Genomic DNA, 13,757 nt, shown 5'->3' with positions numbered 1-13,757 from the left:
ATTTGGACAAATTTAATTATTACATTTAATGACTGGCTAGGAAGTTAATATGGTGAGAGAAAGGAAAACGTACAGAGAAGATGGTGGATGCCTCTAAAGCTATCTTGTTTGGTGTTCTGTGCCGTGTAGACAAGAAAGGTAAAGAGAGTAGTGAATCTCCATTCCACTACTGATTACCAGCAATAGTGACATGACTGTAGTTTTCCAAGAGTGTTGCTAGCTCTGCCCACCAGAGTGTTCTTCGTGAGCATATGATTAGAATCTGCCCTGATGCCAGACTTCTTGCAGATTGGGGCTAAATTAGGCCAGAAGAGGGTACTGCTTCCTTTCAAAAGTGGTGTGAACTATGGGAAAAAGAATGGTGTTTTGATACCACTTTTAATGTAAAGAAGAAGGGTTCTAGCTTTTACCGAGATGCTCGAGCTATAAAGGAAGAGTCTGTGGAGCAGCTATCAAAGTGTCATTTGCTATTCACCCTGCCTGCATCTCCCATGTGTTCAGTGGATGAGGATGCTACTGATGCTCACACTAGCCATCCTGATGGGCACAACCATCTTGATCTTCTGCCTGCTTTGCTAGCACCAGACCTCAAGGATGAGGCAATACTAGCACTCTTATCCATTGACCAATGGGAACAAGTGCCATTCTCAACAAAGCTCTGATCACTGTGCAACCAAGGGGGTTCCGCTGGTCACTAGTGCTGTGGATGCCACCGCTGCTCAATTTGGACTTCATGCTATGGATTCAGTGAGAGGAGCCTGCAAGCTATACAGTACAGCCACTGAATATGTCCAGGACCACATCCCTGATTTCCAGTCTGCCTGGAACAGTGAGAACTGGACTTATGGAGCCCTAAAATGTATGTTTGACCTGCCTGAACCCCAACATATCCCAGAGCCAACATCCCTTACAGATACTGTAGGAGAGCAATTTAATCAGGAAATTCAGGGACTCCTGAAAACAGGTGTTCTGTGCCAAGCCAGACTCTACTACCTCTGACTCCCAAGCCACCGAGAGACCTCACACTGATTCTGCTAGAGAAGGAATCCACTAAATACAAAGAAATGGAGCTGACCATTTTATGGCCTCTCAGGTTAGCATGGGTCCAGAAAGCCTCAGCAGGTGAATTGGGGTAGGGGGCAGCTCTGTGAGGCACAGCACTGCTGAGTGGCTGCAGGAGAGTCTCCATTGGTCTGACTTGTTTGTCAAGATGAACATCCACCAAGTTGTGTTGCCTGGGGCTGTGGCTGCTGGAGATCTTGAGTATATTTAGACTGGGCCAAAAAACTCTTCAAGGGTGGGCTGGAATCCAGACCTCCTCGATCTCTGTGGATGTCCACAGTTTCAGCTGCCAGTTCATGCCATTTGCTAAGGCTTTTTGCCTGAAAGGCATGCACATGGCCATTAACAGCATAGGAATAAGGAAGTTGCTATCAGTTCCACTCAACAGTAGCCACTTTGCTGATAGATTTGAGGGTATTTGCTGATGAGCAATATAGGCTGTCACTGAATAACTATCTCCCCTGCCGTGGGTGGTCACCAACTTTCCCCATATTCTTATTATGGTGATATACTGATAGTGATGGAGAACTGAGTCTCCATGCTGCCTTTTACTGGCCCAGACAGTCATAACTCCAGAATGCCCCACATAGGCTGTGCCTTTAGCTTTAACTGGTCCATTGGATGCCATCTTTGGAGCATCCTGAAGCCAATATTGAACTCACCAGGAATCCCTTGTCTGGACAATACTTTGCCCATTGGCTGAAGAACACAAAAACTAGTTTGGAGCGGGGCGGTGCGGGGCATGATATCCATGGAAACTGCTCAGTCAAAAGTCACTGATAGTGGGCATTTTAAGAAGCATTCTTGGGGTGGCTAGGTATCGCAGTGGATAGAGCACCAGCCCTGGAGTCAGGAGTACCTGAGTTCAAATCCTGCCTCAAACACTTAACACTTACTAGCTATGTGACCCTGGGCAAGTCAACCCCAATTGCCTCACATTAAAAAAAAAAAGAAGCAGCAGCATTGTAATTGGGGAGTATCCACTAACACTAAGAATCCCCATGGGGACCAATCTGACAACCCTGATTTAAAAGGAGTAGTGACTTAGAGTGAATGGCTCAGTAAGACTTAAGATTTCTGTCAGCAATCCAGAAGCCACTTATCTTGGGAATCAACCAGACTCTATGGTTCCTTTGACCTTGCTCCATGTGACTGAACTATCACTTCTCAGTAAACCTGCTAATCATGGTAAATTTCAGACTTTGTTAGATGATAATGGAAATCACATTAATTCTTTGTCTAGAGTGGGGAAGATGCAAGAATATGGTTCTCATTTAAAAACTATGTATCTTCTACAAGGTATGCAACCTCATGGTGTTTATATGGATAGGGACAGTAGTAGTAGGCTTCCACCAGTCGTGGGTGACCATGGATCAGCAGTCCAATACGGGACCCGCAGCTCCTGCCACAACGAGGACATTGGAAAACTGCACTCTCTGTTGCCTGTCAGTTCCTAAGTCTCATTCGTATTTCTTCCTCTGGAGCTTGAAGACCCATCTCAGCTGCGCGCAAGCTGCTCCTGAGTACTGAACTCCATCAGGTGCAGTCCTTGGCCATCTCCTCCCAGCTGCCAATTCCCAGAGCCCTCAGGTCTCGCTTGCATACATCTCTGTAGCGAAGCAGGGAGCATCCAGCAGGTCTTTGGCCTGAGGCTAACTCTCCATAGAGTACGTCTTTAGGAATGCACCTGTCTTGCATGCAGTGCACATGACTGAGCCAGGGTAGCCATCTTTGTTTCAGTAGCATGTAGATGCTTGGAAGTTGCATGCGTTGGAGCACTTCTGTGTTGGTGATCCTATCTGACCAAGATATGCCAAGGATGCACCAAAGGCAGCGCATGTGGAAGCTATTAAGCTTCTTCTCTTGTCTGGTATATGTAGTCCATGTTTCACTGCCATACAGTAAGGTACTCAGGACGCATGCTCTGTAGACAGCAAATTTGGTTCGTCTTGTCAGTTTACTGTTTGCCCAGACACACTTGGCAAGCTTAGCCATGGTTGAAGTATCTTTCCCAATCCTCTGATTGATCTCAGAATCAAGTGACAAATTGTCACTGACAATAGAGCCAAGATACGAGAATTGGCTTACAACATCCAACTGGTAGCTATCGATGTGTATCAATGGAGGCGACATAACACTCTGACACATGACTTTCGTCTTTTTAAGATTTATGGTTAGGCCAAAGTCCGTGCAAGCTTGGGAGAAGCGATCCATCAAGGTCTTCAATTCACGCTCTGAGTGACAGGCAAGTGCAGCATCATCAGCAAAAAGCAGGTCTCTAAGGGTGCTACCTCTCACTTTGGTTTTGGATCTCAGACGTGAAACGTTAAACAGGCCTCCGTCAAACCGGGAATGCAGATAGATGCCATCAGTTGAAGAACCAAAAGCATGACACAACAGCATGGAGAAGAAAATTCCAAACAGCGCTAGAGCAAGCACACATCCTTGCTTGACTCTGCTATTTATGCTAAATGCTTCAGAGGTGTTGCCTTCAAACTGTACAACACCCTGCATGTTGCAATGAAAGGAGCGAATGAGGCTATGGAGTTTAGGAGGGCAACTAATTCTCGAGAGAATTTCAAAAAGACCTTCTCTGTTAACCATATCAAATGCTTTGGTCAGGTCTTTGAAGGCAATGAAGAGGGGGTTTTCTTTGTTCTCTGCACTTTTCTTGCAGTTGGCGAAGCGAAAAAAAATCATATCAATGGTTGACCTCCCTGCTCGAAAGCCACATTGCGGTTTGGGGTAAACAAGGTTGGCAAGTTTATGCAGACAGACATCCAAATAACCCCATATGGAATAAAACTCTTCAAGGTAATAATTCTCTGTGTAATGGGTCTGGTAACATGGGGCCTTTGTTCTCAAGGAACCCCCACCACAAGTATTTATAAGTATCGTTCCTGTACCAGGACCTCCAGGTTTTCAAGGAGATATAGAGAATATAAAGTTTTTATGATTACTTATGGATATTATGATATGACATATTTTAGAGTGGGAAATTGTGCCCTGTTATTGTACCCATAAGTTTAATCATCTTACTTTCTATGACCCTATGAAGAATGATTCTTTTATGCTGCAGGAGAAAAATTCAGGTGGTTATGTAGGGGTGATGGAGACAGAAATATCCAGGATCTTGTTGGGGGCATGGGCCTTCATATTTTGCTTTGCTATTTGAATTCCATTAATAAAAGTATGGCATTGATTGCATTTGGCTCAGTATTTTCTGTATCCTTCTCTCCCTAGGGCATGGAGGGTGTCTAGGCCAGAGTGCATACTGATTTTTGACATGACAGCTTTTCAAATTTGAATTTTGGTGGGCTCCAGAAGTCAGCCTGACCTGCTAGATTTAGGGTTGCCATTGTGTCCTTAGGCACCTGGCTTACTTGTCAACCAGACAGTAATAGCTAGCATTTATTCGGCACCTTAAAGTGTATGAAGTGCTTTACCAATATCATCTGGTTATATTCTCACAAAACCCTGGGGAAGTAAGATGCTAGTATTATTCCCATTTTATAGATAAGGAAAGTGAAGCAAATAGAGATTTTTTAATTGCTCAGGATCACATAACTAGTAAGTGTCCAAGGATAGATTAGAACTCAGGTCTTCCTGTCTTTGGCACAGTGAATTAAAAGAACACTGACCCTGGGTCAGGAGGACCCAATTTCAAATCTGGCCTCAGGTACTTACTTGCTGTGTGACCCTGGGCAGTCCTGTTTGCCTCGGTTCCTCATATTTCCTTTTAAAATGTTCTATCTTATAATTGAATATAGATAGATTTGTGGTTGGTTTTCAGGTCTAGTTAATTTTTCATTTATTTATTTGCTACTGTTTTATGCAAACTGTTTTAAGGAATTTAGAAATAAAAGGGCTTCTGCCCTGGGAGTAGACTACTGTCCAGTTTGAATGAAAGCTCTTTGAGAAAAGGAATTATTTCACTCTTTGTATATGTATCCCAAGGACTTGGTACATGGATACCTGATAAAGCCTTGTTTGATTGATTAATCAATGAACTTGGACTTTAAGTCCAGTGTGACCTAAAGGAACTTATTTTATCCTTATTTATGGTCTTTAACTATCAGCGATGGATTTTTCTAGTTACAAAGCCTCCCTAAGCATTCTGTACTCCTACTGAGAGTACTTTAAAGTTTGCAAAGCCCTAGCCTTAGTCTCTATGTACTTGGATAGTAGTCTACTTTATTTAAATGTAAAAGAGTCTCCCACTCCCAAGGATGTGGTAACTTGAGCTGTGGTTTTGATGTGTAAACAAAGTACTTTCATGCCTGGCATCCCTTTTGGAAGTGCTTATCAGCTCTTCTAGTCCTCTGGATGATCTTTAACAGTTTTCTGAATCTGAGAGAGAGACTGGAAGAAGAACCTTTCTCCTTGGCTAGGTGAGAAGAAGCATGGAAGCTGAAGAAAGGGGCTCTGTAGGGGAATCAGTCACACTGAGCATGAGAAAGCAAAGATGGAAGAGCAAAAACATCAGAGGAAGCTGCCACAGAGAACAGGGATAAGATGGAGGGGGGAGCAAGTTTGCTTGGGCTGATGAGGCAAGATGGGTGTTGGGACAGAAGCTGTCTTACTGAAACTTCCCCTCCCCCCAATTAGAGACTCTAGGGCCATATTCCTATATATCTTTTCCCCACTTGAGCTCCTTCCTGGGGGACTAAAGCCTTTTCCTCTGGGCATGGGAGTGGGAGTGGAAAGGATCAAGTTGGCATTTTCACTCTAATCAAGGACTATGCACTAAACTCGAGATTTCATTGGTCTAGGGAACTCCTGGGTGAGGAAACTCCCTCTACCAATTCAGGAAGGCACCCTTTCTGCAACTGCTAAGTGTCAGAGTGAGATAACTGCAACTAAGTCTAACTAGTCTAACTAAATCAGTGAGATGTTAAGTGACTTTTCCAGGGTCACTCTCCCAGAATATGTCTGAGGCAAGACTGGAACCCAGATCTTGCTGGCTTTGAGGGGGATCTTCTATCTAGCATACTACATTGCTTCACAATGAATGATACCACTTTTTCATCAATGGAAGGCTATGTTCAAGGAACAGTGGATTTTAAAGAAGAGGCAATATAGCATAGTAGATAAAATGCAAAATTTGGGGTCATACATGAATTTAATTATTTCCACAGACACTAGATGTGTGACAGCCCTTTCAAACTTCCCTATTATAAGGGCTCCACCATCCTTCTAGTTACACAAGTTTATACAGCTTTGGTGTCATCTCTGATTCATCCCTTTTAGATCACAGATTCCATCAGTTTCCAGGTCTTGTCATTTCTCTTTCCACAATATTTCTCACAAAAATCCCCTTCTCCCTACTCATGACTGCTACTTTCATTCAGGTCCTCATTGTCTTTCACCTTAACTATTGACTCCTACCTGGTCTCCCTGGTTTCAGGGTGCTTCTCACTCCAATTCATTCTCTATTCCACACAACTCTTAGGGGAATTTTCCTAAAGCATAGGTTTGATCACTCCTCTAGGGACTCAAGGACTCAGGAAACTTCAGTGGCTCTTCAACATCTCTAGGAGCAAGTACAAATCTAATGTTTGGCATATAAAACACTTCACAACCTGCCTGCTTTCTGCCTTTCCAATCTTCTTCATTCATTCTGAAATCTAGACACACTGATCTGTATGCAATATCACAAACACAATGCTCCATCTCTCATCTCCAAGCCTTTGCAGTAGCTGTGCCCATGCCTGGGATGCCCTCTCTCCTCATCTCTCCCTTTTGGAATCCTGGTTTCCATCAAGACTCACTTCAAATGCAGCTTTCTGTATGAAGCCTTTTCTTAGCCCCTCAACTGCTAGTGACATCTCCCCAAACTGCCTCATATTCATTTTATACCTAGACACACACACATACATATATACAAACACATACACACCTATGTGTGTGTGTGTGTATACACATATATGCAAATTGGCTTTTCCATTAGAATAAGCTTCTTGAAGGTGAGAATTGTGGATTTTTTTTTTTGTCTGTTTCTCCAGTACAGTTACAAGCACATAGTAAGCATTGAATAAATGCTTGTTGAGTGTATGACTCTGGGCAAATCACTTCACCTGTCTTGGTCTACTCATCTATAGGGGCAGCTAGGTGGTGCAGTGGGTAGAGCCCTGGTCCTGAAGTTGGGAGGACCTGAGTTCAAATCTCATTTCAGATACTTACTAGCTGTGTGACTCTGGGCAAGTCACTTAACCACAATTGCCTTAAACATCCGGGCCATCTGCCACATGGCTCTGGAAGAGAGAATGAGGTGGGTGATCTTGTACAACCCTCCCTCACGTAAATCCAATTCAATGCAAGTCACGTCATCACTCTTGATGTTGGTCCTCTTCGAGAATGAAGGACCAACAACAACAAATACAACTCTTAAGTTGGCATAAGAGCATCTACTCAACATGATGATGAGGATCAAATGGGATAATATATTTAAAGCTATTTGTAAACCTTAAAGTGCTATATAATAATGTTATTACTGAAATTATAATTAGTAATTTTGATAACTGTTTTATGATTTAGCATCTAAAAGAAAATCCACATCCACAAAATTCAGAACATACTTTGACTAGCCCTAGCATCTAGGACCAACTTTCAGTCATTGATCAAAATGCTATAATAGTGTCTCCAAAATCGGCATACTTAAGGATTTTATGAACCTATCTTGAACTTGGCTATCTTAGAAGGTCATCACCATTATGTGAGAGTTGAGGGTATATTCTTATCTGCAAATGTGATAAAGGGACCTATGCTGTCTACCTTTAATGAAAGGTTGGCCATTATGAAGAAGAATGTTGAGCTTGAAATGGTCTTGAAGCCAGATTAGAAAGATCACTTATAGGAAAATTGACATTACTCCCCAAGACTGATGCAGTTTAAATATACAGTAAAATTACAAAAGCCGTGTTTATGGCCAGCTGATTAATTCTTTTGAAAAAATAAATATGAAAACCAAATTGTGTATTTTGATATTAGCTTATTAAATGCTTTCAGAACTGAGAGCAAAATGGAAGTTATATTAAGAATGATGGTTAAGCTTTATTTTTAAAAATTAAATCTATTTTCAGTTAACAGGGATTTATTTTCTCTTCCTCTTCCCTGTAGTACTCCTCCTTGCAAAAAAAAAAATATCAAAATATGTATAGTCAGGGGGCAGCTAGGTGGCACAGTAGATAAAGCACTGGCCCTGGATTCAGGAGGACCTGAGTTCAAATCTGGCCTCAGACATTTGACACTAGCTGGGTCACCCTGGGCAAGTCACTTAACCCTCATTGCCCCACAAAAAAAAAAAAAAAGAAAAAATATGTATAATCAAGCAAAACAAAGTCTCATATCGTCATTGACCAAAACTCTATTTCATTTTGAATATTTAGTTCATCACTTTTCTATCAGGAGGTGGGAATGAATCATTCTATAAATTGATCAAAGTTCTTAAATCTTTCAAAATTGCTCATTTTTACAATGTTGGTAATATAAATTGTCTACTCACTTTACTCTGTATCAGTTAATACAAGTCTTTTAAGCTTTCTCTGAAAACTGTCCCTTTCATCACTTGTTATATTATAAGATGCCTAAAATTTAAACAAAGTTGTCAAATAATCATATATTATGAAATATTTCAGCTCTCCAGGAGGTTGTTGCCCCCTTGTGTGTAGGGTTGCAATTGCCTCAGGGTTTTTTGGCCTGCTTACTTACTCTGTGGCTTTGTTTTGATAATGAAATGAAGGGATATATGTGAACGTACTTTGAACACTGAAGTGTTGTAAAAATATATTCACTTCAAACCAATTTAATTGAAAGAAAACATATGTTATTGGAAGCTTTCTCTCATCTGTCTTTTAAAAAATAAATACTTCTTACATTCAACTTTATTGTTCTAAACTATAAGGCTCCTAGCAAACAAAGTTTCTTTTGATTTTAGAAATGTATAATGGTTCGGTAACTAACTAAATTTCTATCTCTTTTTAATGCTGGCCTTTAGTATTCGATCCATTCAACATTCAATTAGCATGCCTGCTATGAGGTAAAGTATATTATTGTGAAAACAAGTGATTATAATGAATAAATGACTCTTGGATATATTATTAGTCCTAAATGAATAGGATTCTTGAACTTGTCCTGCTTACTTTAAATTGTTAATGATGACAGAGGAGATTATTGAGAATCTAAGGAATCAGCACAACCTGAATGGCCAGTACAAGGATTCAAAAGAAGGAAATATTGACATTCTTAACTGTCGATGTATGGTATTAGGAAGTGTGAAAGGGGTTTGTTTCACCTCCTAAATTTTCTCTTAACAGTTTTTCGTATTCAATTATATACTAGAACTTTTATCTTCACGACCCTTTTTGAAATCTGGAGAGGCTTCTTTGTTGCTTCCTTAGTTCCCTTATAGACTGAAGCTGTGTGTTGCCTCTCTTTTGGTAAAAACACTCCTCTCTCTGCAGCTGTGAAGAGTACCAAATGGCTGTTTCTCACACCCAAGAGTCATGTAAAAATGTAGTGAATACCACTCCAGACTAAAGCTGAGATTTACAAAAGCAGTGTTTGTAGCCAGCTGATAAACCCTGATTTATTTTTATAAATATGAAAGCCAAATTACATTCTCCTGTTTTGATTTGAACTTCTGACATGCCATTATAACTGAAGGCAGAATAGGAATGTTATCAAATTTTCAACTCCCTGAGGAAAACCTATTCAGAAAAACAAATGTGTTTTCAAGCAACTAAAATACGATAATAAGCACAGTGCCCTCAGTTCCTAGGGCAGGGTCTGCCAGTTACTTCTGCCTCCTCTGGCTCCAAAAACTCTGCTAACCTTTCTCACATTAACTCACCCTTTGCTTTGGCTGATGAGCCAACCCCGAACCCTGCTGTTGTACTTTCCTCTAATCCTAAATGAGACACTTGGAGCCCTACACTGTCATCATCCTTCTCTTAGCACCAGCTCAGTTACTCCATGTGTGATTCCTCTAATCTGTAATATCAAGAGAACTGGAAGGTTTCAGCAAGGAGGAAATGAGTGTGTTTACTCCAAATATTCCACCTACCACAGTGAAGAATGGGAGGAGGCCTTCTTTTTTCTCCTTTCCTTTAAGCTTTCAGCAGCAGATAGGATATGCAGAGGCATATGTGCATCATAAAAAATATTACTGAATTCACTAATGTGAAAATGTTACAGAAATAATGTGAGTAGCACCTGATGTGCCAGCAGATGTTTCATGCAGATAGATGGAAAGGCCTGATGAAAGGCAAGTCTGATTTTTTTAGGCACGCTTTGAGAAGGCAAACTGATGGATAGACAAATGAGCAGTTACGTCCTTAGGAAGACAGCCTGAGGTAGTCATCAGCATCTCCTCCTTTCTTTTGGTGTCTTTTCTCTACTTTTATGGCTGCCCCATGCCTCCTAAGGACTTCCTCACTGTGGTACCTCACCAGGACCTGTCCGCTGTGGCACAAAACTGTGGGTTACTGCTCTTAGATTTTAAAGGATTTTATAGCTTAGTAAAAAATTATGTCTTAACCCAAAAAGGTGATTCCAGTAATTAGCAAGACTGAATGATGGAGGAGGTCAAAGAAATGATATTTTAGAACAGGTATCTCTCTAATCACACTACATAAATGTTTATCTTTGCCTCTACTATGTCTAATTGGCTTCATTCATAGTCAATGCTGAAAGTGCAAATGGAAAAGAAGGGACTTACTTTCAATAACACATGTGCTGTGTGTTTGTGCACACACATGTGTAGTGAGGGGACTTGATGGAATGGGGAGAAACAGGGGCCAGGATGCTTTTTGCTTTCATGTATGGTGAATTCCTTTATAATCTGGTACTTCCTTTTTGACACTGGACTTCTTTGAAATGATTTCAAACTAACTTTTATAATATTATAATGTCTAATTAGATATACCAAATATATTTGGTTATTCTGCTGCTTAGGAATAGCTGTCAAATTTTGCCTTGTGGTTAAAATTAATTCTTATTTGGACTAAGGAAATAAGGTGTACAAGTTACAAAGGCTGTTGTAAAAATTGTTATTTTTAAATTTTATGTCAGCTTATTTTTCAAGTCAAAGATTTAATCCAAACTTTTCTTTTCTTCTCCTAGAAACTCACCTACTTTCAAGTCATTTGAAGAAAAAGTTGAAAACTTAAAGGTAAAAATGATGATAATCTAGGGCTTTGTGGTATTTTGGGTGCCTTGAATTTTCCCCTCGTGTAAGTTTGTTCTCTTTAGTATTTCTGGAGCATACACTGTTGCATGGCACTTTATTAGGTGCTGATTCCAGAGAAAGAATATTTTCAAAGTATGTGCTGGTCTTTGTCCTATGTTTGCTGATTTATTTATTGTTCTTAAATAAACAATAAGTAAATATTTATTGTGCTTAAAGATTATGTTCAAAGTGACATTTATAATATGAAGAATTAGGGGGCAGCTAGGTGGTGCAGTGGATAGAGCACCGGCCCTGGAGTCAGGAGTACCTGAGTTCAAATCCTGTCTCAGATACTTGACACTTACTAGCTGTGTGACCCTGGGCAAGTCACTTAACCCCCATTGCCTCACAAAAAAAAAAAACAAAAAAAACAAAAACAAAACAAAAAGAAATTGTAATATGAAGAATTAGGTATGTACAATAGTGTTTTGAAAACTGTTTTCTGTGGAAACACAGCGTTCTCTATTATGCTCCTTGGGATCTATGGAAGAATATTTGGGAATGTGGATGTTTACAACTTCTGCTTTCTAAGCCCCACACTAGTATTTTTTTTTTAGGTTACAGCCTCCTGACATCTGAAAAAGCTTGCTATAAAAAATTCTGATTTGAGAAGGCAGAACTCAATCATTCAGACATTAAGGGAAGCCAAGGGTTATGATTTAGATTCTCAGAATTATTAGGACAACTAGAGGTCTCAGCATAAAATCTGTTCTAAATGCTGTTCTTCAGACTCTCTGGAAAGATCCTTGCAGTGTTTAATTTTGTCAATGAAGACCTAGAATAAACTTTATGATCACTTATCCTGAACATAACTCCCCACCTTTTTGGGGGGGCACTTGTAACTTCCACATATTCTTCCTACGTTATAAAGTCTGCTCTCAAAAAATGCTTCATTATCTTATCAACCACCAAATTACTGTTTTAAGTTGTTTTTCAAATTCTGGTGAAGAGGTACCTAAAAGGAATCTTTAAAAACTTAGCTGCATGCTTAGGATTGAAGTTGAATTCCAGTTTGCCAATCAACTGATACTTCTATCTAAACTAAAAACTCCATTTTGCCACTTCCACAAATTTATTTTAGATTACTGGCCACCCTGCTTTTAATTGACTTCTAAAATTATTATTTTTTATTTTTAACCAGACCTGTAGCTTCATTAGTATATTGTACTCTCAGTGAAGTTCATCCTTTATCCCCTACAGATTGATATCTTCTCTGTAATTTTTATATAGTCTTAGAGCAACTTCAATAATATTATTTATGGAGTATTAAACACGTTTTTATTTTTGTGGCTGTAATTCTGTTATGTCTGTGTTTGATTAGTTGCAATGGGAAGGATTAAGATCAAATCTTTGGGACTATTATTTCTTTGTATTTCATGTTCACAGACCACACAGTGTTTACCACTGTCTTAAAAATGTTGGTCATGAGGGGACAGAGTGTATGAAAATATTTGTATTTAATTTTTTCCCTTTCTTTCCCCCTCCCACCCTCTTTAAGTCTAAAGTTGGGGGAAATAAGGCTGCCGGAGGTGACTTTGGAGAAGTCTTGAATTCCACAGCAAATGCCAGTGCCACAGAGTCTCTGACAGAACAGACAGAGGAGACCCAGTGAGATTATTGCCTTTGGTTCTGCTACCCACTGCCAGATGCTGCAAGCAAGACCTAAGCACATTGATAGAATGGCCTTGGCTGCGAGTTTCCACCAAATGTGTTTTTGTTTAGCTTTATGTATTCATTCAGTTTGTGGGGTTAACTTTTTTCAAATTAAAATGTAATGAATGGATTTAACCTGTTGTTGGTTTTTTTCTCCCCTCTCTAATCTTCCCCTTCCCAGGGAAGCACTATTTAAAGACAAAACAAACTACATTTTAGGATGTTTAATTGAGATAAGAATTATGAAAAATGAGTATTTTCTGGAAAAATTCAGTTGAATGACCCAAGAGACTATAATGGTTCTAGTTTCTTTCTAAGCTTATGATTCCTGTGGTACATTGATTTACTTTACTTCTGAGAGGTGTTTTTTTTTCCCTTTGTATTTGTATTTGTATTTATTTTGTTGCCAAATTTGAATACCATCCTTTCCACTCTTTCAAGTAATTCCCAATTATTAAATACTTTTTGGTGTACTTATTTTTCCCTTTCTGGTAAGAACTTCCAGTTATAATAAACTCCAAATGAACTTATTTTGATTACTGTATGTGATGGAATTTCCCTAGGGATTATATGCAATTATGTTGAATCATATTAATCAGTCATAATCAATCAAAAACTGCAATACTTGTTTTTGTAACTTGTACACAAGAAGGTTATAAAAGCCCAGGTGACCTGATTGTGGGTAGTATCCACATTTGGTTACCTTTGTATAGCTTTTATTATCCTTAGTGAAAGAGTAGTAATTTTGTTGTATTGGTCATTATACCACTTTCCCAAATGACTACTTCACACTAGATTTTAAAAAGAATTGGAG

General features: G+C 39.6%; 1 protein-coding gene across 4 annotated transcripts in view; it reads left to right on the top strand.

Moving 5' to 3' along the window:
* Positions 1-13,073, top strand: part of TPD52 (tumor protein D52) — a 128,036-nt gene extending 114,963 nt beyond the window's left edge. For 3 of the 4 annotated variants that reach the window (XM_043975684.1, XM_043975682.1, XM_043975681.1), the window contains 3 exons: positions 9,059-9,100; positions 11,185-11,233; positions 12,789-13,073. In XM_043975684.1, the coding sequence (XP_043831619.1) occupies positions 9,059-9,100; positions 11,185-11,233; positions 12,789-12,902 (205 nt within the window). In that variant the 3' untranslated portion in view covers positions 12,903-13,073. The remainder of the gene's footprint in view (positions 1-9,058; positions 9,101-11,184; positions 11,234-12,788) is intronic. The other variant, XM_043975683.1, reaches the window with a different exon arrangement.
* Positions 13,074-13,757: the final 684 nt, after the last annotated feature.

The sequence above is a fragment of the Dromiciops gliroides genome, chromosome 1 (genome assembly GCF_019393635.1).
Source record: "Dromiciops gliroides isolate mDroGli1 chromosome 1, mDroGli1.pri, whole genome shotgun sequence".
NCBI classification, from domain to species: domain Eukaryota; kingdom Metazoa; phylum Chordata; class Mammalia; order Microbiotheria; family Microbiotheriidae; genus Dromiciops; species Dromiciops gliroides.
This window is presented reverse-complemented; position numbering and strand designations above follow the sequence as displayed.